The sequence below is a fragment of the Adiantum capillus-veneris genome, chromosome 20 (assembly GCF_014529385.1).
Source record: "Adiantum capillus-veneris isolate H3 chromosome 20, ASM1452938v2, whole genome shotgun sequence".
NCBI lineage: Eukaryota > Viridiplantae > Streptophyta > Polypodiopsida > Polypodiales > Pteridaceae > Adiantum > Adiantum capillus-veneris.
The window spans coordinates 68,394,863-68,418,037 of NC_140950.1; the positions used below are offsets into that span (position 1 = coordinate 68,394,863).

General features: G+C 42.4%; 3 protein-coding genes across 3 annotated transcripts; all 3 read left to right on the forward strand.

The window, feature by feature from the left end:
• Window positions 1–652: 652 nt before the first annotated feature.
• On the forward strand, window positions 653–1,325 carry LOC147432672 (uncharacterized). Its single transcript, XM_086491624.1, is given in 2 exon segments — window positions 653–1,255; window positions 1,257–1,325. Coding segments are annotated over 2 exon segments (672 nt in total).
• A 2,147-nt stretch (window positions 1,326–3,472) lies between these two features.
• LOC147432673 (uncharacterized) lies at window positions 3,473–10,843 on the forward strand. The gene is made up of 2 exons (XM_086491971.1): window positions 3,473–4,997; window positions 10,248–10,843. Exons 1-2 carry the CDS (start codon window positions 3,473–3,475, stop codon window positions 10,841–10,843), a joined length of 2,121 nt encoding a protein of 706 aa, XP_086348097.1.
• A 516-nt stretch (window positions 10,844–11,359) lies between these two features.
• LOC147432674 (uncharacterized) lies at window positions 11,360–17,212 on the forward strand. Its single transcript, XM_086491972.1, has 2 exons — window positions 11,360–12,367; window positions 16,910–17,212. The coding sequence occupies exons 1-2, from the start codon at window positions 11,360–11,362 to the stop codon at window positions 17,210–17,212; spliced, it is 1,311 nt and encodes a 436-aa protein (XP_086348098.1).
• Window positions 17,213–23,175: the final 5,963 nt, after the last annotated feature.

Here is a 23,175-nt window from a genome sequence, read left to right on the forward strand (position 1 = left end):
TAAGTAGAGAAGGAGGGAAATCAAGAGATCGGTAGAGAAGGAGGAAGCGTGATAGGGATAGGGAGAGAAATGGAGAAAGAAGGATAGATAGAGAAGTAGCCGACGTGGAGATTTATAGAGATGGAGAGAGAAAATGAGGAAAATATTTAGAGAGAGAGAGAGAGGGAAATAGTGACGTCTTCAAAATGTCAAAATGACGTTATAGAATGGCGCGGATAGGGATAAGGAGAGAAGGAGGGAAATCAAGAGATTGGTAGAGATGAAAAATCGTGATATGGATAGAGAGAGAAATGGAGAGAAAGAGGGATAGAGAGAGAGAAGTAGCCGGTATGGAGATTTGTAGGGATAGAGAGAGAGACACCCAATAACCGCACCCACCAGAGAGTTAGAGAGAGAGAGAGAGGGAGGAAATTCTTTACAACGGTGGTGAAAAAAAATCGAGAGATAGGTGGAGAGAAAAGGGGGGATAGCGGATAGAGAGAGAAGTAGCCGACGCAGATAGGGATAGGGAGAGAAATGGAGAGAAAGACGGAAATCGAGAAATAGGTAGAGAGAGAGAGAGAGAGAGAGAGAGAGAGAGAGAGAGAGCCAATCCTGCTCCACGCTCTGTCCTAACTTATCCTGAAAAACCTATCCTAACTTTCTCAGAGTAATGGAGCAAGCCCTTGCCTCTGGAGGAGATTCATTGGAGGTGGTCTTTTCTACCCCAGAGAGAGACCAAATCAACAATGTGCGAACTGCCAAGCGTGTTGCACGAGGGGGGGATGGACCTTCAAAAAGGCAAATAACAAATGGATCATCAGAGAGGCAGATTGCAGATGAACTAGGTGCCATCCGCACAATGTACTCCAACATTCAAGCCTCATGTGAGAGAGTGGAGGCATCACACAAAGAGAGCATTCACGGGTTGAGCCATTTACAACATCAGCAAGGGGTTTATCTTCGCCGCTTAGAGGTGCAGATGCAAGTACAGATCAATGATGTTTTGCAGCAACAAAACATAGTGCAAGTACAACTTTCTGAGATAAAAAGCAACCAGGACAAAATCATGAGCCTCTTGGAAATGTCTCTTCTTGAGAACAAACCTGACAAGGATGGCGTTGATTTAAAAAGCATTGTGTCTGAATTACGAAGCAGCACCAACAAATTGACTTCCGTAGCAATACAACATAATACAGGTGTATCTGAAGTCAGGTCTATCACAAACAAGCTCAATGCATTGGTGTCGACCCATTGGCCCAAGAAGGGGCTTAATGTGACTGGAGATATTCCATCGAGTTCAAAGCAGGGGGCCCCTCATAGGAAGTGAAGTTCGTAGTGGATGATAATACTCACGTCTCCCTCATTTATATGCTTTGCGGATCTACATGTTCTTCTCTCTCATTTATAGGCTACTATGGGGATTTACGTTTTGTAGTGAATGGATGATGAGCGATAATACTCACATCTTCCTCATTTATAGGCTTCGCGAATCCACATGTTCTTCTCTCTCATTTTTAGGGTACTATGGGGATCTATGTGAGGAAGGTCTATCTTATGTATGTAGTGGATGGATGATGAGCTCTCTTTTCTAAGTGTTTTTGCCATTATGTCTCTTGAGTCAACCCCCCCCCCCCCCCCCCCCCCCTCTCTCTCTCTCTCTCTCTCTCTTCTCTCTTCTCTCTCAACTACTTTCCAAAGTGGTCTTCCTGAAAGAAGTATCTCTCTCTCTCTCTCTCTCTCTCTCTCTCTCTCTCTCTCTCCTCTCTCTCTCTCTCTCTCTCTCTCTCTACCCAGAGTCCTCTTCCCTTCTCTCTCTCACCTCTTTCAAGGTGTATAGATTCGCCTCTTTCAAGATCTCTCTCTCTCTCTCTCTCTCTCTCTCTCTCTCTCTCTCTCTCTAAATGGTCATGTTAATTTGGTGCACAAACTCCTCTCCCATTCTCTCTCGCCTCTTTCAAGGTGTATAGATTCGCCAATATATCAAGATCTCTCTCTCTCTCTCTCTCTCTCTCTCTCTCTCTCTCTCTCTCTCTCTCTCTCTCTCTCTCTCTCTCTCTCTCTCTCTCTCTCTCTCTCTCTAAAATTGTGGCCATAACATGTTGAAAGAAGTGATCTCCAAAGTTGTGTTATGCACGAGCTCTCTCTCTCTCTCTCTCTCTCTCTCTCTCTCCTAAGTGTCATGCTAATTTGGTGCACAAAGTCCCAACGCCTAATTTAAGGTGTATAGATTTGCCTCTTTCAAGATCTCTCTCTCTCTCTCTCTCTCTCTCTTCTCTCTCTCTCTCTCTCTCTCTCTCTCTCTCTCTCTCTATCTATCTATCTATCTATCTATATATCTATCTCTCTCTCACACACACACTCTCTCTAAAATTGTGGCCATAATATGTTGAAAGAAGTGATCTCCAAAGTTGTTATGCAGCGCATCTCTCTCTCTCTCTCTCTCTCTCTCTCTCTCTCTCTCTCTCTCTCTCTCTCTCTCTCACACACACACACACACACTCTCTCTCTAAAATTGTGGCCATAATATGTTGAAAGAAGTGATCTCCAAAGTTGTTATGCAGCGCATCTCTCTCTCTCTCTCTCTCTCTCTCTCTCTCTCTCTCTCTCTCTCTCTCTCTCTCTCTCTCTCTCTCTCTCTCTCTAAGTGTCATGCTAATTTGGTGCACAAAGTCCCAATGCCTATTTTAAGGTGTATAGATTTGCCTCTTTCAAGATCTCTCTCTCTCTCTCTCTCTCTCTCTCTCTCTCTCTCTCTCTCTCTCTCTCTCTCTCTCACACACACACACACACACAGCTACTTTTCGGAGTGGTCTTTGTAAGAGAAGTAGCCCCTCCCCCCCCCCCCCCCCCCCCCCCCCCCCCCCCCCCTCTCTCTCTCTCTCTCTCTCTATATATATATATATATATATATATATTATATATATATATATATATATATAATTGTGGCCATAACATGTTAAATGAGGTGCTCTCCAAAGTTGTGTTATGCACCAGCTCTCTCTCTCTCTCTCTCTCTCTCTCTCTCTCTCTCTCTCTCTCTCTCTCTCTGTCTCTCTCAACTATTGTTCCATAGTATTCATGCTAATCTGGTGCACAAGCTCCTCCCCCCTCTGTAATCTCTCTCTCTCTCTCTCTCTCTCTCTCTCTCTCTCTCTCTCTCTCTCTCTCTCTCTCTCTCTCTCATAGTTTCCATACATGAAACATGAGGGATGGAGACTATGAGAGAAGATCCACTCTCTCCTTAATTCTCCACATTTAAGATTACTTATAAGAGTTCTTTTTGGGATAGATGGCTATTGGTCCGAACGTGTTGTCTCTTGGACATGCAAGACGTAGTAGGATCTGTCAAGCCTCTCGAGCTACGTGACGTGAGGCAGCAAGAGAAAGAGTTCGGCGCTCTCTAGGGGGGATTAATGTAGCTCGCTTGGAAGATTGCCAACATTTGATAAATGTGGATCAATGCAATGAATTCTCTCAGGGAAGGGCTGGAATGGATGTAGATATTGATCCAATGCTTCTGCAAAATCGAGAGGAGATTGAAGTGAGAAGCAATTTGGAAGTCAATAATGGAAATGTTCATGGGGAGCCCATAGTTGTCTCTAGAGAGGGAGATAACTCCAAAGTCGAAAGGCATTGCCTATCCATCACCTACATATATCCTGAAAACACACCCTTGATGCATATCTCTATGTTGTCACTTTTTCACAAAAAGTCTATACTTCACAACATAGGCAGCTTGGATTTTTCATGTTCCCTTTGTGGTGCTTTTGCTTGGAAGATAGAAGCGAAGACCATTCGCACATTTGTGGGGAAAAGTTGTTGCAACTCAGGGAGTGTTTCTTTGCCACCATTATGTGAACCTCCTTTAGAATTAAGAGAATTAATGCACGGAGGTAATACTAGAAGCAAGAAATTTCTAAAACATATTAGAGCATACAATAGTGTGTTGGCATTTGCTTCTTTAGGAGCTCATATAGATGAATCTCTCTGTCAAAGAAAAGGAATCTATACCTTCAAAGTGCATGGATCTATCCATCATAGAATTGGTCCATTGATGCCTGAAGAACAACCAGATCAAATCCCTCGCTTTGCTCAGTTGTATTTTTTTGACACTGAGAATGAGTTGCAAAATAGGATGCAACATGTTTCTAAACTCAGGCCAGATGTTTTGGAAATCTTGCAATCAATGATGCATCGCGTAAATCCATACGTTCAAGCTTTCAGGCAGTTTGCATCAATGGTTCAAACTTCCAATATTCCTGACATAAGGATGGTCATCACTGAGAAACGTACTAATGGCTGGAAATACCTTGCTCCAATAGGTGCGGAAGTTGCTGCAATCATGCCTGGTCAAGGCGATGAGAGCAACATTGGCCATCGAGATATTGTGTTGAATCTTTCTGGCGGTGGTCTAAGAAGAATCTCAAATTGCCACAGGTCGTACATGCCTCTCTTATATGTGTTGCTATTTCCAAGTGGTGAAGAAGGTTGGAATCCCTACATACAGGCATTAGACAGGCCACGGGAAAACAGAGAGCAAGGGGGAGGGAATACAAGGTATATTTCTACAATGGATTTCTACAAGTATAGATTGCAAATCAGGGATGACACAACACAATGTCTTCTACGTGGTGGTAGGCTACTGCAACAATATATTGTTGATGCATACAGTTGTATGGAGGAGTTGAGGCTTTTATGGGTTCGCAATCATCAAAGTGATCTACGCAGTGAGGTGTATCAAGGTTTGGCTGACATGATCGGAGCAAGAGATGGAACAAGGGGTGACAGAGAACAGTTATTGGGTGCTAATGTTGGTAGGAGGTTGGTATTGCCTTCATCATATGCTGGTAGTCCACGCTATATGCACCAACTTTATCAGGATGCCATCGCAATTGTACGCAAAAGGGGGAAGCCTGATCTCTTCATAACATTCACATGCAATCCTGGTTGGAAGGAGATAGAGGACGCGTTATTGCCTGGACAAACATCCAACGATCGTCCTGACCTTACTGCACGTGTTTTCTACCATAAGTGTAGACATGTAGTAGTGTTAGTGTGTATACGCGCTTCACCAGGGGCACTTTTCTCCCACTGGGTTTTTCCCCCTGGACATCTGGTGTGAAAGGACACCTTATCTCTTAGGGTTTCATATAAGCTTTGTAGCTCTGAGTTTGTATACACTATTATTCCAATACAGAGAGATAGACTACAGAGATCTCGTACACAAGCTCTGTGTCTTCTCCTTCTTCATCTTCTTCAACAATTGGTATCCGAGCAAGGTGATTTCCAGAACCTCTACTTGCGTTTTCGCGTCCGCGCTCACAATCGCAGTTTTCAGGCAGTTTTCGGAAAATTTGCTCGTGGGAGCATCCTCGACGTTCCGGGAGTATTATGAGTAGGTGAACTAGGGTTTTACCCCCCTTTCAAAGCCGTTCGAGCCCTCAGCATTTTGTTCTGAGCAGCGTAGAAGAAGTTACTATTCGGAGGTGTTTAGATCAAGAGGGTGTGCTTTTTGACAGATTTTCTTCAGGTAAACAGTTCTTTTGGGAAGCAGCTTGTCTTAGCTTTGTGCTGAGATTTTGTGTAGATTTTTTCTTGGATTGGAGAGGAGATTTGTGAATCTCTTGGAGGTTCTTTTGCTCTCTTGTGTGCATCCACAGTATGGCTCAATCTACGGAGAAAGAGATTTTTGGTGCATTTACATCCGAAGACAAATTGGATGGTACCAACTATTCTCTTTGGTCTTTTATGGCCAAAAATGTTTTGGTTGGTAAAGGATTGTAGGATTATGTATCTGGAGATGAAGTTCGTCCAGTTAGCATTGCACCTGCCACGCCTGGTCGTGGTGCAGCTGTTGGTGCAGGACCCTCACAAGTCACTCCAGAGCAAAAGAGATGGGATACTAAAGATGCACAAGCTATGGCTGTGATTGCCTTAACCATAAAGAGGACAATCACACCACATATCAGATCTTGCAGAACTTCTGAGAATAGAGTTTTTGAAGAAACAACTTGACAAAATATAGATGGACGAAGGTGACGATATTGTCGAGCATCTTACAAAAATCAGGGATCTTAAAGAGCAATTGCTTAGCATTGATGAAGTGATTCCAGAGAAGGACTTGGTTTCCAAAACACTCAATTCACTACCACCATCTTATTTGACTTTTCAGACTTCTTTGACTCTGTCTTTGCGAGCTAATCCTGAGCCTCTTCATTTTGAAGAGTTAGTGGCTTTGCTATTGCAGGAGGATCAATCACGTAAGAACAAGTCTTTACAGGTGGATGGTATGGATCATGCTCTTGTTGTACATAACAAAAACAAGGGTATAGAGAGTGCTCATCACTCCAAGTCTAGTGCAGGACAATCTTCAGAGAAGTCTAAAGGTGATTCCGACAAGTCCAAGAAGAAAGGTAAATGTCACTACTGCAAGAAACCTGGTCACTACATTAGTGAGTGTAAAAAGCGAATTGCTAAAGAAAAGAAGAAAGAGTCAAGTTTGGTTGTTTCAGCTTCTGGTGATTCTTCTACAGCTAAAGAAGAGTCTGCAAACTTTGTGCAGGATTCTTATGCTTTTGTAGTATGTTCAGATTTTTCTGATTACAGTGTTGACAAGACACAAATGATTTGGTACTTTGATAGTGGTGCATCCAGGCATATTACTTCAAGGAAGGATTTTTTTTGTTCATTGGATGCAGCTCCAGCAGGAAAGAAGGTAACATGTGCAAATAATGCTTCTTATCCAATCAAAGGCATTGGTAAGATTTTGATTACCATTTCAGATGGTTCAGATTTATGCTTGCCAGATGTCTTATATGTTCCAAGGATCAAGAAGAATTTGTTGTCTGTATCCTCTCTTGCAAAAAATGGTCTTCGGGTCATTTTTGAGGATGACAGATGTGTTGTACGAGATTGAGAGAATGGTTATTCTCTTATCACTACAGGTACGCTGGAAAATGGACTATTTGTGCTAGATCGTTATGAAAAGCAGATTCAGGTATGTATTGCAGAAATAAAGACTCAGGCCATGCAGGATGCTGAGTTGTGGCATGCTAGATTTGGGCATGTTAGTTATGGCAGTTTGATGACTTTACAATGTCATAATATGGTGCATGATTTGTCTTTATTGGAGATGCCACCAAGACATGTATGTGAAGGTTGCGTTCTTGGAAAGATACACAGATTTGCATTTTCGCAGGATGGTTCAATTAGAGCGACACGAAAGTTGCAGCTTGTACACAGTGATGTATGTGGTCCTATGAGGACGCCATCTTTGGGAAACAGCCTTTATTTTGTGACCTTCATTGATGACTTTTCCAGGTTTTGTTGGGTGTATCCACTCAAAGCAAAGTCAGACGTGTTTGCAGTTTTTCAACATTATGTCGCCATGGTTGAAAATGAAACATGTTGCAAAGTACAGACTCTTCGTACCGATCGAGGAGGTGAATACATGTTAGGTGCATTTAAGGATTTTTTGGGAAAGAAAGGCATTAAACACCAATGCACTATGCCATACACACCACAACAGAATGGTGTTGCAGAAAGGAAGAGCAGGTCTTTAATGGAGACGGCTAGATGTATGCTCAAGGCTAAGAGTTTACCGCATAAGCTATGGATGGAGGCAGTTGCTTGTGCAGCACATGTTTTGAACAGGTGTCCTACTCGTGCCTTGAAGACCATTACTCCATATGAAGCTTGGTATGACAGAAAACCTTCCATCAGTTATCTTCCTGTTTTTGGTTGTCTTGCTTATGCTCACATCCCTCAGTAGTTACGTGGGAAGCTTGATGATAAGGCAATCAAATGTATATTTGTGGGGTACAGTAGTGGAAGTAAAGGTTATAGACTTTACAATCCTGCTGCAAACATGATTTTTGAAAGTCGTGATGTAATTTTTTGCAGAAACTACTGCTCAACCTATGGTTGCTTTTGATGTACCTCATATGCAGACACATGATGTATTTGAAGGTTTGCTTCCTTCTTTTGTGGAGAATCAAGAATCACAACAGGTTGATAATCTTGATCAATCTTTTGATCAGCATGTGACACCTCACGATGTAGAGGAAATTATGCGTGAAGAGCAAGAAGTTCTCAGGGAAGAAAGAACCTTGCCTAAATGGGTTCAGAAAACTTTGCAGGATAGCAAGTTGGATGCACCGTTGCCACGAAAAACACGTGTTGGTACTACTTTTGGCAGAGAGCAAGTAGATTTGGCTTGCTTTAGCACTCTTTGTGATGCAGATGAGCCTGATTCATTTGAACAAGCTTTAGAGTGTGTTCAGTGAAAAGATGCTATGCAGCAAGAAATTGATTCTATTCATAAGAATCATACATGGGATCTAGTGGACTTGCCTACAGGTAAAAAGCCTATTGGTACAAAGTGGGTTTTTAAGGTAAAGAGGAAACAAGATGGTACTGTTGACAGGTACAAAGCAAGGCTTGTAGCAAAAGGCTATGCGCAACAGAAAGGCATAGATTATGATGAAACCTTTGCTCCTACTTCTCGTGCGTCCACAGTTAGATCACTAGTTGCAATTGCTGCTCATCATGGTTGGAAAGTGCATCAGTTGGATATCAAAACTACTTTTTTGAATGGTGATTTGCAGGAAGAAGTTTATGTAAGTCAACCAAGTGGTTTTGTTGTAAAAGGTCAAGAGCAAAAGGTATGTAGATTGCGTAAAGCTTTGTATGGTCTCAAACAGGCTCCAAGAGCATGGTATGAGAAGATACATACTTATTTGATTGGCCAAGGATTTCAGAATAGTCCAACAGAAAGTACTTTGTATGTCAAAAAGAGAGATGGAGTTCTCATTATGCTAACACTTTATGTGGATGATATGCTTCTTACAGGCAATACTGCAGATGAAATTGAAGCGTTTAAAGATGCTTTGAGAAAAACCTTTGAGATGTCTGATCTTGGTTTGCTACATTATTACTTGGGTATTCAGTTTGTGCAATCAGAGGATGGCATATACATGTTGCAGGCAAAATATTTGCATAAAATTTTGGACAAGTTTGGTATGAAAAATTGTAAACCAATCTCTACACCCGTAGAAACTGGATCAAAGTTGAGCATGCACGATGCTGGAGAACCTTTTGATGTACATACTTATGCAACAGCCGTTGGTTGCTTGATATATTTGGCAGGCAACACTCGTCCAGACATTCAATTTGGGGTTTCACAAGCAAGCAGATTTATGCACAGCCCAGGTATGCATCATTGGCAGGCTGTGAAGCGCATACTTTGTTACCTTTCAGGTACCCCTAATCTTGCCATGTTCTTTCCAAGGGGGGATATGTATGGAAAGCACAGTTCTATGCAGCTTCTTGGTTACAGCGATTCAGATTGGGCTGGTGATTTTGACACACGACATTCCACAAGTGGGAATTTTTTTTTCTTGGGAAATGCATGTATATCTTGGCTAAGCAAGAAGCAACCCACAGTGGCTACATCAACTTGTGAAGCTGAGTACAAGGCAGCTTTCACGGCAACAGTTGATTGTGTATGGATACGCAGGTTATTGGCAGATCTTTGTGAGTGTCAACAGGCACCCACTACCATTTTCACTGACAGTCAGAGTGCTATGGCAATTGCAAGGAATCCAGTATTTCATGCAAGAACAAAGCACATAGAGGTTCACTACCACTGTGTCAGAGAAAGGCTACATGCAGGGGAGATCACACTAACTTACTGTCCTACACAGGATAACATTGCAGATCTATTTACGAAGGCGTTATCACGAGAAAAGTTTGAAGCTTTCCGAAAAGCTTTGGGCTTACTCTCATACACATGATGATCTGCTACCTTGTACGGATTCACACTATCACTACAGGGGGGGATTTGTAGACATGTAGTAGTGTTAGTGTGTATACGCACTTCACCAGGGGCACTTTTCTCCCACTGGGTTTTTCCCCCTGGACATCTGGTGTGAAAGGACACCTTATCTCTTAGGTTTCATATAAGCTTTGTAGCTGTGAGTTTGTATACACTATTATTCCAATACAGAGAGATAGACTACAGAGATCTCGTAAACAAGCTCTGTGTCTTCTCCTTCTTCATCTTCTTCCTACTCTGAGTTGCTGTCTTCCTTCTGTTTCCTGTTTCATTATCTTCAACAATAAGTTCAAGGATTTGATGGGCTTGCTGATTAAGGGAGAGATTTTTGGTAAGGTCATTGGACACATTTCTGTGATTGAGTTCCAAAAGAGAGGCCTTCCCCATGCCCACATTCTATTGATACTTTCTCCTGAACACAAACCAACAGAGACATCCCATTATGATAAGATGGTGTGTGCGGAGCTTCCTAATAAGGTGATGTTTCCACAATTGTATGACATTATCAGTCGGTGTAATGTACATGGTCCATGTGGAAACTTGAATAGAAATGGTCCATGTATGGTAGAGGGAAAGTGCAGGTTTAAATACCCTCAAGGCTTTAGCGGATCGACTAATGTGGATAGGGAAGGATACCCAACATACATGAGGAGGGATGATGGAAATCACACTGTTTATAAGAATGTGCAAATGAATAATAAATGGATTGTTCCATACAATCCATTTTTGTCAGTAAGGTACAATGCACATATCAATGTCGAGGTTTGCTCCACTATATCCGCTGTGAAATATCTCTACAAGTATGTGTATAAGGGGCATGACAGGGCGACTATTGCTCTACAAGACACTGCAGGGATTTTAGATGAAGTTACAAACTATCTTAATGCACGATATGTATCAGTATCCGAGGCTATCTGGCAGATATTTGGGTTTGAATTGCATCAAGAGAAACCTGACATACAACGCCTCCATGTTCATTTACCTCATCAAAATCAAGTCTTCTTTAATGACAGAGCGACTATATAGAGTGTGGTGGAGAGAGAGAGGCCAGCAGAAAGACTACACTCACTGAGTGGTTTGTTGCAAATCAAACATATCCAGAGGCCAATTATTTGTTGTACATAGACTTCCCAACAAAGTGGGTTTGGAGGTCAACAAGCAGAACATGGACTCCAAGACAGAAAGAAGACGTGATTGGAAGAATGTACAACATAGTTCCCACTGCCGGAGAGTTATACTATTTGCGCATGTTACTCAACAAGTGCAAAGGATGTAGGTCTTTTGAGGATATTCGGACCTTCAATGGACGAGTATATGAAACATTTAAGGAAGCATGCAATGCACGGAGATTATTGCAAGTTGATGATGAATGGTTTCTTTGTTTAGAGGAAGCTTCATTTCAACAAACAGGAAAACAATTACGGCTACTATTTGTAATCATTTTGGTTTTTTGTGAGCCAATATGTCCTGGTGCATTATGGAATCACTTCAGTAAGGAGCTTTCTAAGGACATCCACAACTAATGAGCGTATCTATGAACGCATGGCACAAAACCAAGCATTGTCGAACTTGAAGACAATGCTTCAACAATATGGAAAGAGGCTCTCAGATTACTCTGGAATGCCCCAGGTGGATCACACATTGCAAGTAATGAGTGATCATGGAGTGCTTGCTGAAGAGTTAATGTATAATGTGGAGGAACAAAGAGGCCTGTCTGCTCGAATTGAATCATCTTTGAATGCTGGACAAAGGGAAGCTTACAATCAAGTTTTAGAAGCCATTGGCATGAATAGTGGGACTGTGTTCTTCTTGGATGGGCCAGGTGGAACAGGAAAGACCTATCTTTATAATGCCTTGCTCTCTCGCATACGTGGAGAGAGAAAAGTTGCTTTGGCATGCGCATCATCTGGTATTGCAGCACAACTTCTTGACAATGGAAGGACCGCACACTCTAGATTCAAGATCCCTATTGATATAACTTCTAACTCGACATGCAATATTAAAGTAAATAGCCAACTTGCTGAGCTGTTGCGAATGGCTTCATTGATCATATGGGATGAAGCTCCCATGACTCATAGACATGCTTTTGAGGCTCTTGACAAGACACTAAGAGATGTGATGCATAATAACATGGTGTTTGGCGGAAAGGTTTTCCTCCTTGGTGGTGATTTTAGACAGTTCTTACCTGTTGTACATAGAGGTGGAAGGGCAGACATTGTTGATGCATCTTTGTGCCGCTCATACATTTGGTGTTGTACAGAAATTCTACGTCTAACAGAGAACATGCGAGTGGTCAATTGTTGCAATAATGTTAGAGAAAGAGAATTTGTGCAATGGACACTTGATATTGGGAATGGCAATGTTTGTGATGGGGAGAGAGATGATAATGTAGCTTTGCCACCCTGCATGATGCCAGCACAAAATAGTTTGCAAGGTCTTATTGATTGCATTTATGGAGACCTTGAAACACTCTCTTGCCATGCAACCTTTTTCAAGGACAGGGCAATCTTGGCACCTCGCAACAAGGATGTGGATGCTATAAACAATTTGGTATTGCAGAAATGTCTTGGTACTTATACGGAATATGTCAGTGCAGACTTAGTGTGTGAATCAGATTGTGATAGCATTTTATTCACAACCGAGTTCTTAAATAGTTTAGATCTTGGAGGAGGTTTTCCACCGCATGTTTTGCATTTGAAACAAAATGCTCCAGTTATGTTGCTCCGCAATTTGGATCCAAGAAGTGGTCTTTGTAATGGAACACGCTTGATTTGTAAGCAATTCCACAGCAAAGTGATTGAAGCAAAAATCATTACAGGGTCACATGCAGGAAATACAGTGCTCATCCCAAGGATTGATTTTCTCTTGGGAGCTAGAGAAGGCCTCCCTTTTGAGTTGAAACGTCAACAATTTTCCCTGAGATGTGCTTTTGGGATGACGATCAACAAAGCGCAAGGCCAAACATTGGGAGTGCTTGGATTGTATCTCCCAACACCTGTTTTCACCCATGGTCAATTGTATGTGGCAATGTCTCACGTGAGATCGTCTTCTGCCATCAAGGTTGTGGTTGATGATGGTCACCACACAAGTGTGAGGAAAGGGGAAGACCAAAGGACATACACTTCTAACATTGTCTACAAGGAAGTGTTGCAATTGACCTCATTATGAACATGAAAAGCAGGTGTAAAAACCCATTCAGCCTTGCAAGATTTGGATTATGCAGTAGCTATGTAGATATAATTTATAAGCTTTGTAAACGTACATTTTTAGTCTACCAATTTGCTCATAAATATCAGAGAGATGTTTTCTTTGGAATATTATATTTTGAGGCCTTATATAGTGATATGATAGGGGATCTGCATAATTGTGCTATGTATTTTCTCTCTCTCTCTCTCTCTCTCTCTCTCTCTCTCTCTCTCTCTCTCCCCAAAATACATAGCACCAATCTTTGATCTTCATTTACTTCTTTTTTTTTGAATGAAGATGGATCCTAACGTCTCCGTGACCTATACGCTAGGAAGGCGACCTCGACACATCCAAGGTAAAAGATGCTACTCTCTCTCTCTCTCACAGACACACACACACACACACACACAATAATTTGAAACTCACAATCACCAATTATGTTCTAGATCCAATACTATGGAGGGGCCCTATCAGCGCCATGGAGGTTATTCATCTGCTCGAGGTTTTGGATGTAGTAAGGTAACAATGTTGATGTCGTAAAGTAACCAGGTTCTATTTTGTCTCTATTTTGTTTATACTAATAGACTTTTGATTGGATATAGATTACAAAATTACCCACAATTCTTGCTGGTGGGATTTTTCGAGGCCTCATATGATCCAAGTTTGCTCTGCTACGTCCAAATTGCTATCCGTAGAGGATTCAGAGCACGTATCACCATTGCAGAGCTCGGAAGAACCCTCCCAATGAATGTTGTGTTTTCTCAAAGTCTAACCCATGGTAGTTGGTCCCTACGCATTTTTGTTCTGGGGTCTATCCCCCCAGTGATTGGTCGATGTGTCTTACATCGTGGACCATGGGAGATTCGATACCGTGGTAGAGCATGTCGTAGGTTGCGCTTTAGGATGTAGAAAGCTTGCATCTCTATGTACTGTGCATAGATATTATTTTGGACATTTTGACATTTTGATTGCGTATTTAGAGATCATTAACAATATCTTGCCATGCAAACTTTTCAAGGATGCTATAAATAATTTGGTATAGCAACGATTTGGAATATGTCAGTGCATAGTTAGTGTGTAAATCACATTGTGATAGCATTGTATGTTTTGCACTTGAAACATAATGCTGCAGTTATATAGCTTTGCAATTTAAACGCAAGAAGTGGTCTTTGTAATGCTATAGTTTTGGACATAAGTCATTGCATAAAGGGTTGAACAAAATCTTTTTAAATGTTCATTTTCAAATTACATGAAAGCGCACTAGAGAGAGAGAGAGAGAGAGAGAGAGAGAGATTACTTTTTTTCATCTGCTTTGGCTAAATTTGAAAATTTTTGCACTAAATTTCTTTAAAGTTTGTAGGTTTCCTCACATTTTAATTTAAATTTGAGAGGTAAATCTCAGAATTTGTATGTGGGATTACACTAAACCCAATGCTGAAGACGGTGCCGTTGTACTAGGGGAGAGGGATTTTGGTCCCCTCAGTCACTTGGTGGCAAGAGAGAGAGAGAGGTTGCGGACACGCGTGATAAACGGGGGGGGGGAGAGAGAGAGAGAGAGAGAGAGAGAGAGAGAGAGAGAGAGAGGCCACCAGAGGCGGTCGGCCATACTAGTATATATAAAATAGAGAGAGAGAGATATATATCCAAATTGTTTTGACTTTTCACTTTTAGTAGTAGGCTTTTCATTTCCTGAAGGTCATTTCCTAAAGTTACCTTTTTGAAAGGATTTTTTGGCTTTCTAAAGAAGCCTTAGAAGAGTGTCCAGCTAGACATACTTTCAATATTTTTAGTGACGAGTGATGATTGAGACTTGGCTTAAATGTTATTTCACTTTTAAAATAGTAAATGGATCCTTTTATTTCACATCTTGACATGCTGGGCTTTTCTTGCATTCTATTTTTTAAAATGTTAAAGTGAAGCTTCACCTTGTATAATTCTAGTAATTTTTACACACACATATACATACACTCAGGAGTTCTTTTTATTTCACATTTCATTTCATAGCTTCACATGGTTTGACTTTTATTTCATTCTATAAATTAAGTGAGAAAGTTTCTTTTATTAAGCGATGTTGGTCAAAATTTCTTTTCATCACGAAGAAGTAAACTGGAAATATTAGCATAAATTTGTAAGATTTTTGAATTATTTTCTCACATATTTTATCATTTTACTTCCCTCTACCATGGTTTTCAACCAACTCAGAGCTAAGCTGAAGCAATCCTTTCTCGAACATCAATTTCAGTTAAACTCAACCTAATGACTTTATCACTTTCTTATTTTTTTTAAAAGCCATCGTGACCTTTTCAATTGTTTTTTTCAAAATTGACTTTCCACTTTCACTAAGGTAGAAGTCCTCATTTAGAGACGACGAAATTGGAGGGGCAATTGCGCACGATTTGATCATAGGCTCAACTGATAGCTAGTGAGTTGGGACATTTGCAACAAAAGGTGTCCATTCCGGCAATGACCTGGAGCAAAAGTGACACAAGCATCTTTGTTTTCCCATGTAACAAAAGTACACTCTGATAAGGAACCTACCATGGGGGTATTTAGAGCCAAAGGCTCCAACCATCCACAAAAGAGCATATCGAACGTGCGCTACCAAGAACTCGAACTATGTTGTTCTGCTTTTGGTGTAGCTCTTGCATTATTTATTGGGGTATGATGGGCTATAAAATGGGGCCGTCTTTTTATTGGCACACTTATCCTAGTAGGCTTTTCATTTCCTAAACTTACCTTTTACTTATGCACTGGAGATGTTTTGAAGGGATTTTTCTTTTTCCAAAATTGTGGAGACCCTAGTAGACCTTTTATTTCCTAGACTTACCTTTCACTTACTTATCCATTGGTGAAAGGATTTTTCTTTTTTCAAAATTGTGGAGACCTACTAATCATGGATACATTTCCTAATGGCTTCTAAATAAACAAGGTAAAAGTTCACTATGGCCTTAGTAAAGACTATTGAAAAGAATCTTATAGTAACTAGCTTACGCGACCCGCTTACAGTAGGTCTTGCTCGCTCTCACCAATAGTATACATCAGTAAGGTCTTCGGTGGTGGCAGTGCCTCCAACAGTGCTTAGGCATGTCCAACGTAAGGCCTGCATTTAGAGAGAGAGAGAGAGAGAGAGAGAGAGAGAGAGATCTTCTTGATGCATTTCTATCTTGTTTGTCGAGACGATGCATCCTTTTTTCGTGCCTTTGCAAACTTATCTCTCTCTCTCTCTCTCTCTCTCTCTCTCAATTCCAGCTCAGTTCTAGCTAGATAGGAAGACACAAAGAGATGGAGAACTAATGGTTCTATCTCATAGGTCATTTTGGCCTCTTGAATATGTTAATATATCATTTCATTTCTCTCATGTAGCAATCAACTTCATGCATCCCACGATGTTAAAACTCTCTTCTTCTTCCTCCTCCTCCTCCTCCTCCTCCTCCTCCTCCTCCTCTCTCTCTCTCTCTCTCTCTCTCTCTCTCTCTCTCTCTCTCTCGCAAGAAACCCTAGTAGCAGTACCAGCTCCTTCTTTCTCTGCTTCGTCGACCTCCGCCTGGGCGAGGGACTACCCTGCTAGGGGGTCCGGCTATAGCCAGCGTCGCTCTGCCCCAGCATTGTCGCATGGAGGTTCCAACAGCGCCGCCCTGTTCCGCCATTGTCGCGCCACCCTGCTCCAGCACTGTCTCTGCATCCCCTCACAGGCTCCCTTCATACCCGTTCTCGCCAAGGCTAGTCCTCGTCACCGTTGTCCTCTACGTTTTATATTTTTCCTACCTTCACGCTTACACAATCTAATATTAACTACTACGAGGCTTTTCTCACCTCCTGGGTCTTCTAAACAACAACCATGTTACTCGGGCTTCATCCCGTGGCAAGCTCACTTTCGCAAGGGTTGTAGCAATACCCCCAAAACAGGACAGCATTGTCGGCCTTCAAAATGAAGTCGAAAAGCTTCGCAAGGAGAATGAGGAGCTGAAGCAAAAACTTGCTGCCATGGAGACACGGCTTGCCGCAATGAAAAACTGCAAGAAAGAAGAGATGGAAGTCAAGCTCAATAAAACAAAGGCGGAAGTAGAGACCATACTCACAAAGGAGGTCAAAACTCAAGTGCAGGAGATAATCCTTCGCAAGGTCGAGGACCATGTGGCATCTACGCTACTGGAGCGACAACGACAAGAAGACATCTCCCTCAATGTTCGCATCGACGCTCCCAAGTGACTGAAAAGGAGAGGGGATCTCACAAAAGATCATCATTTATTTTCATTGTAAGATTTTTATGATCCTTGGGGGCACTTGTTAAGTCATAAATTTGAACGACCTTCATCCATAATACATTAAGACCTTTAGAAGGCCAATAAATTCACTACCTACTTAGCGGGAGAAACTCTAAAGAGGAAAAATTTGTAAAGGAAAGGCAAATAAGAAAAGTACAAATGTAATAAGATGGACGTGAAAAGTCTTTTGACTTTGGATTTCCATGGAACTTTTCATTTCCTAAACTCACTCTTTGCTAATGTACTTCAGATGTTCAGAAGGAATTTTTAATTTTTCAAGATTGGGAGCCCTACTACTTCTGGTAGATTCTTTAAAAGGTATTCTTAATTCAAAAGTTAAAAGGTATTCATAACGGTTTCAAAAAATCAAAAGGTATTCTTAATTCAAAGATTCTCTCAAGAAAAACAAAAACAATACGTTAGTCTACAATACGTAGCAACGAACAATACGTTCTTAATTCAAAGATTCCCTCAAGAAAAACAAAAACAATACGTTAGTCTATAATACGTAGTAACGAACAATGATGAAGCACATAGATTTGTAACAGTATTAGTTGGGCAAGACAAATACAACATTGTGAGAGAGAGAGAGAGAGAGAGAGAGAGAGAGAGAGTGCAAGGACGCTTTAAAGAGAAGAAAACGCTAAAGAAAAAATCAAAGAGAAGATAAACACCTCTTTATATGGACACTTCTTATGCACTTAATATGTTTTGAAAGAATTTTCATTATTCTGAGATTGGGGGAGCTATGTCTTTTCATTTTCTAAACTCGCCTTTCACTTAATCACTTAATATATTTTGAAAGAATTTTTGTTTTTTTGAGATTGGGGAGCTATGTCTTTTCATTTTCTAAACTCACCTTTCACTTATGCACTTAATATGTTTTGAAAGAATTTTCGTTTTTCTGAGATTGGGGAGACCTAATGGCAAATTCTATATTATAATATACACTAATTTCGCAAAATTTCTTTCGCAACAACGAAATTCAAACCCTTGCAGTTGTTCACATGAAAGAAGAGTCGAAACACATGGGCTATCCCTTATTGCAGCTTGCGTTATCGCCTCCTCTTTTCCTTCTCAACCACGACAATCCTGCCACCTAATGTCGTAGTTGCCACCAATTCCTTACGGCCTACCCTTACACCTCTCTCACCCATCGAGTGCCCTGATCTTGATCTGTCAAGTGCCTCATCATCATCACATAGCCACTCCTTTCTTTTCCCATTTTAAACCAAGCGAAGGGATCTTGTAAGATACTCGTGTCCCACAATGTTTTCAAAATTGTAGGGACATGCTTTTTTTCAAAATTGTAGGGACATACTTGCTACCTATTGCCGCTAGATTAAAAAAAACATTACTAAGAAAATTCCCCCTAAAACCATTCGACGTCTGTGCTTCAACTTGCGTTCACCATCTATGTTCTCGCCCTTCGTCATCTGTGCCTCAGCTTGCATTCGCCAATCTGTGCCCTTGCATGCAGCACCGCCCACCTTCCCCATCCCCCACCCCATCTCCTTTGGTTGAGCCCCTGCACCTTGCCCACCTTCTCCAGAGACACGAAGACCTTTGCTTTGCCCTGAAGGGGATCGGGGAGCACCACAGAGGAAGAGTGTGAGAGAGAGAGAAGGAGACACACAACACAGATATGGGTGGGGAGACTCAAAGAGTGAGCAGCCCCCTATACACTTATGCTATGTATAAAGTATACAAGTCAGTGGGCGCCCAGACTCTGGGCGGCTGGGCAAGGCACAGACGCCTATACCCCAACAACCTCCCACTTAAAGGCGACTGTGCCTTTAAGCAAGGGAACCTAGTCTAAAGACTACAAAAGGTGAGAGAAAACCGCTCTCAACCGATGCCCAATGGCTGGCTGTGATCGTGTGCATCCGGTTGTCCTGCTCCCGTGTAAGTCCATACACCACCAGACGTACCGCACACGTACTGCAAGTATGTATGCAATACCTGCATATCTCCCTCGTACACTATGCCATCATCAGTCAACAAACGACTGACAATCCCAACTGCAAATGCTCCCACTGCAGCTGCGATATCCGGTCTCAAGATCAACATCTCATACATGAGACCACCGAATGCCGATGCAATGCTAGCGGGCCCTGCTAGCTCTACGGAGCATGCATCAACATATATATCCCTGGCAATAGGCATCTCTGACTGACAAGGCGTGTCAGCCACATGCATCTCCTGACTGTCCACAAAAGACGCATCAACCTGTCGTGCAACCTCATAGCACACTAGCTGCTCTAGGTGTCTGCTGGAAGACATATCCTACACAACTATATCCCCATGCTCACTGTCGAGCATAGAAAGGAATGACTGCATAATCGCTGACATCTCAGCCTCCTCTGCAATCATCCACTGCAAACATGACTACTCAATCTGCTGTGACTCACTAGAGCTCTCATGCTCTAACTCCGTATGCATAGACTCTTGCACAACGTCCTCCTGTCGTGACTCACTAGAGCAAGACCGCTCTACCTGTCTATCCTGCATAGAAGTATCTCGCAAAACTGATTCTCTGCTTTGCTCAGTCACTAGCAAAGCATGCATGTTTGACTCTGTCACCTCTCTGTGTGACTGCTCAAGTCGTGCCCCAACTGTGTGCACAACGAGCTCACTACTCTGCACTCCATGCAAAGCACCCTGCAACCCATGAGCAAAAGAGACTCGCCTGCTCTCTCGCTCTCTACCTGGCTGCATGATCACAGAGACAACACCGTCTCTCCCGTGATCCACATGCAATGGGTAACCTGTACCACTCTTGGCACCTCTCGCAATCACTAGCGAACCCAAATGCAACGCAAAAGATCGCTCAAGCAGCGATACCCGACATCCACTATACCGTAACTGTCTGACTGAGATCAAATCCCGTCTCATATCTGGCACATAACGCACATGACGCAGGGTAAATCTCATACCAATGGGCAAGGACAAACATACGTCTCCTGCACCCTCAATGTCATACACAACACCATCATCCATGTGCACACAACCAAGTCTCCCACTAGAAAACGTGTTAAACCACTCACGATGAGACGTGACATGGAAAGTAGCATCTGAATCTAGTAACCAATGTAAAGACAATGTGCAATCCGATATGCAATCCGTAGACATATGATCGTTTGAAGACAAGCTAGATGTAAATGTGACATCGCCATCACAATCATACTCAGTAACCACCGTACTGATCTCACTAGCATCTGTCATGCCCAAATCTGCATCACGCATCTGTCGCCTCCGTTGTCTCAAACGCCTGAAACATCGACGCCTAATGTGCCCTCTATGTCCACAATGCCAACATGTCAAGTCTCTATGCCGTCGAGACTTGCGTGTGGGATCAATCTCTCCCATGGACATAGAAGTGGGACTAGACTTCCCTGTAGACATGGATGTCGCGTACATAGCATGTAAACTCTGCCATAAAGCATGAGTTGTAGTCTCCCTCGAGACCTGCCAGTAAACAGACTCAACCAGATGCAAACAAATTGTAGACATGGCTAACTCATCAAGATCCTGCCAATCATCATCACGCATAGAATTGGGCTTCGCCGATAAACCACGCAAGGGTTTATCCTGCCCCAAATCCGTCAATGCAACAAGCATATGTTCCTTCCAAGCAACAAAATCTACACCATCAAACTGTGTCAAACCATAACGTTGGAAGTCAAATGAAAAATCAGCCATAATGCTCGCAAAAGAGCAACCAACAATGAGTAGCAAATGTCAACCAAATCAGTCCTAAACTGGCTTGAATCGCATCAACAAAAGTCTGCAAATATGGCTATAAGATATGGCTGCAAATCAGCCCCAAAAATTCAGCTCTTAAACAGTTGCATAAACAAGTCACAAATGTGTCCCAAATCAGCCTACAACTGAGCCATACATGGACACCTGCAAAGAGAAAACAATGGCTGAAAATTCAGCACCCAAATAAGCCCTCAAACCTGCCTGTAAACTTGTAAACCTGTAGTTGAAACCTGCTGAAAAACCTCAAGCCATTAGTGCTCGAATCCGGCTACCTAGCTCGTAGCCACACAAGCATACATCACAATACTCACTCATGTGAGTGTGCCAAGATAACTGTACGCCTGTCAAACCGTGAGCTAATCACCAAGCCCACACTGTGCGGTATCGATGTATACACACGCACAAATCTCCCACCTGCAGAGAACACCGCACGCAAATGCTGAGTGCAACCCGCAATCTCTACCTAGATCGCATAAATGATACGCATAAAACTCCTGGGAAAATTTCGCCAGAGTTTCGTCAGTAAAACGGCCACAAAACCAGTAACCAAACTGACTGCACGCTCAAAACCATGAGCAACCAAAGCGCATCAAACCGCACTCCAAATGCATGCACCAATCTCCACACTTTGCATACATCATTGCAAAGACCTGCAAATCTAGTACACAAATATCTGTTCTACCTGTGACTGCCAAAAAACATGCTCGAGGCATACATTGCCGAGCTCAAAATGCGATCACATTAGTATCCTTGAGCATCAAACCACATAAGGCATACATCGTATCCTCCCACCTGTGAGGAAACTTGCAGCAAATATCACTCTCACATCTGAGAGCAAACCATGTGTGGAATCCTCGACACACAATAAACAACTGCTGCTGCAAAAAATTCAGCGTTCAGAATTTTAAAATTCTGATATGACGAGCGTGTCCGGAGCATGCCAAAACCCCAAGTTAGACTCCTGGATCACATGTATCCGAGTCCGGGTGTGAAAGCTATGCCAAAAAACCTCCGTTTTGACCCAAAAACGTAGCATAAACTGCCAAAAGAGGGCTGAAAAATGCAGCTCCTCAACCATAGCTCGAATAAAGTTTTTGATGGCTCAAATGGCTTCGAAAGGGGGATAAAACTGGAGGACACCTGTTGGAAACTCTCTCGGAAAGCTAAATTTGCCGATGCCGAAGTCGAAACCCTATTTGCACTCTTAAAAGTGCGCGCGCGCGCGGACGCGATTTCGGAACTGAAACTGGCTCTCCGCTGTCGTCATGACTGTGCACACACGCGCTCCCTCCGCAACTACGCTCTGATACCAATTGAAGGGGATCGGGGAGCACCACAGACGAAGAGTGTGAGAGAGAGAGAAGGAGACACACAACACAGATATGGGTGGGGAGACTCAAAGAGTGAGCAGCCCCCTATACACTTATGCTATGTATAAGGTATACAAGTCAGTGGGCGCCCAAACTCTAGGCGGCCGGGCAAGGCACAGACGCCTATACCCCAACATGCCCGTCTCCGTTGGTCTGTGCAACCTCCTCCCCTGCACCTCACCCACCTTCTACGTCTCTGCACAAAGATGGTATTTGTCTAATTCCTATGGGAAGGGGTTGCCACACGCGCATGCACAGAGAGAGAGAGAGAGAGAGAGAGAGAGAGAGAGAGAGATTATCATGTAAAAGAAGAGAGCGCCTCCACAAGTCAACTGCACATATATATATATATATATATATATATATATATATATATATATATATATATATATATATATAGAGAGAGAGAGAGAGAGAGAGAGAGAGAGAGAGAAAGAGAGTCGAGTTTGCCCTCTCCTCCTAATTTACTCTCTTAGGCGGAGACGCGTCGCATCTCATTTTATTCTTCTCTTAGTTTCTTTTACAAAAATTGTATCACCTACTTGCTGGGTGCGATCGAGAGAATAACGATGAATACTATATATTGAGAGAGCTAATGTTTCAAGTTTCAACTTCCCAAGATAGCGACCCAACTCGTTGTAGGAGAAATAATGGCAGCACAAAATGCAGGGCGGCCGCCGGCTCCTGTAGCGGACAAACCTTTCACCATTTTCCAACATGCTTTGATGGCGAGTTGGCGCAACCGACTATATATTGAGAGAGCTAATGTTTC

Bases quoted from the DNA above. Each gene is read 5' to 3' on its own strand.
- LOC147432673 (XM_086491971.1), top strand. From the start codon at position 3,473: ATGGATGTAGATATTGATCCAATGCTTCTGCAAAATCGAGAGGAGATT. The intron at 4,998-10,247 runs GTGTTTTCTACC...ACAAACCAACAG, and splicing joins TCGTCCTGACCTTACTGCAC to AGACATCCCATTATGATAAG.
- LOC147432674 (XM_086491972.1), top strand. From the start codon at position 11,360: ATGGCACAAAACCAAGCATTGTCGAACTTGAAGACAATGCTTCAACAA. The intron at 12,368-16,909 runs GTATTGCAGAAA...CCCCCAAAACAG, and splicing joins TGGATGCTATAAACAATTTG to GACAGCATTGTCGGCCTTCA.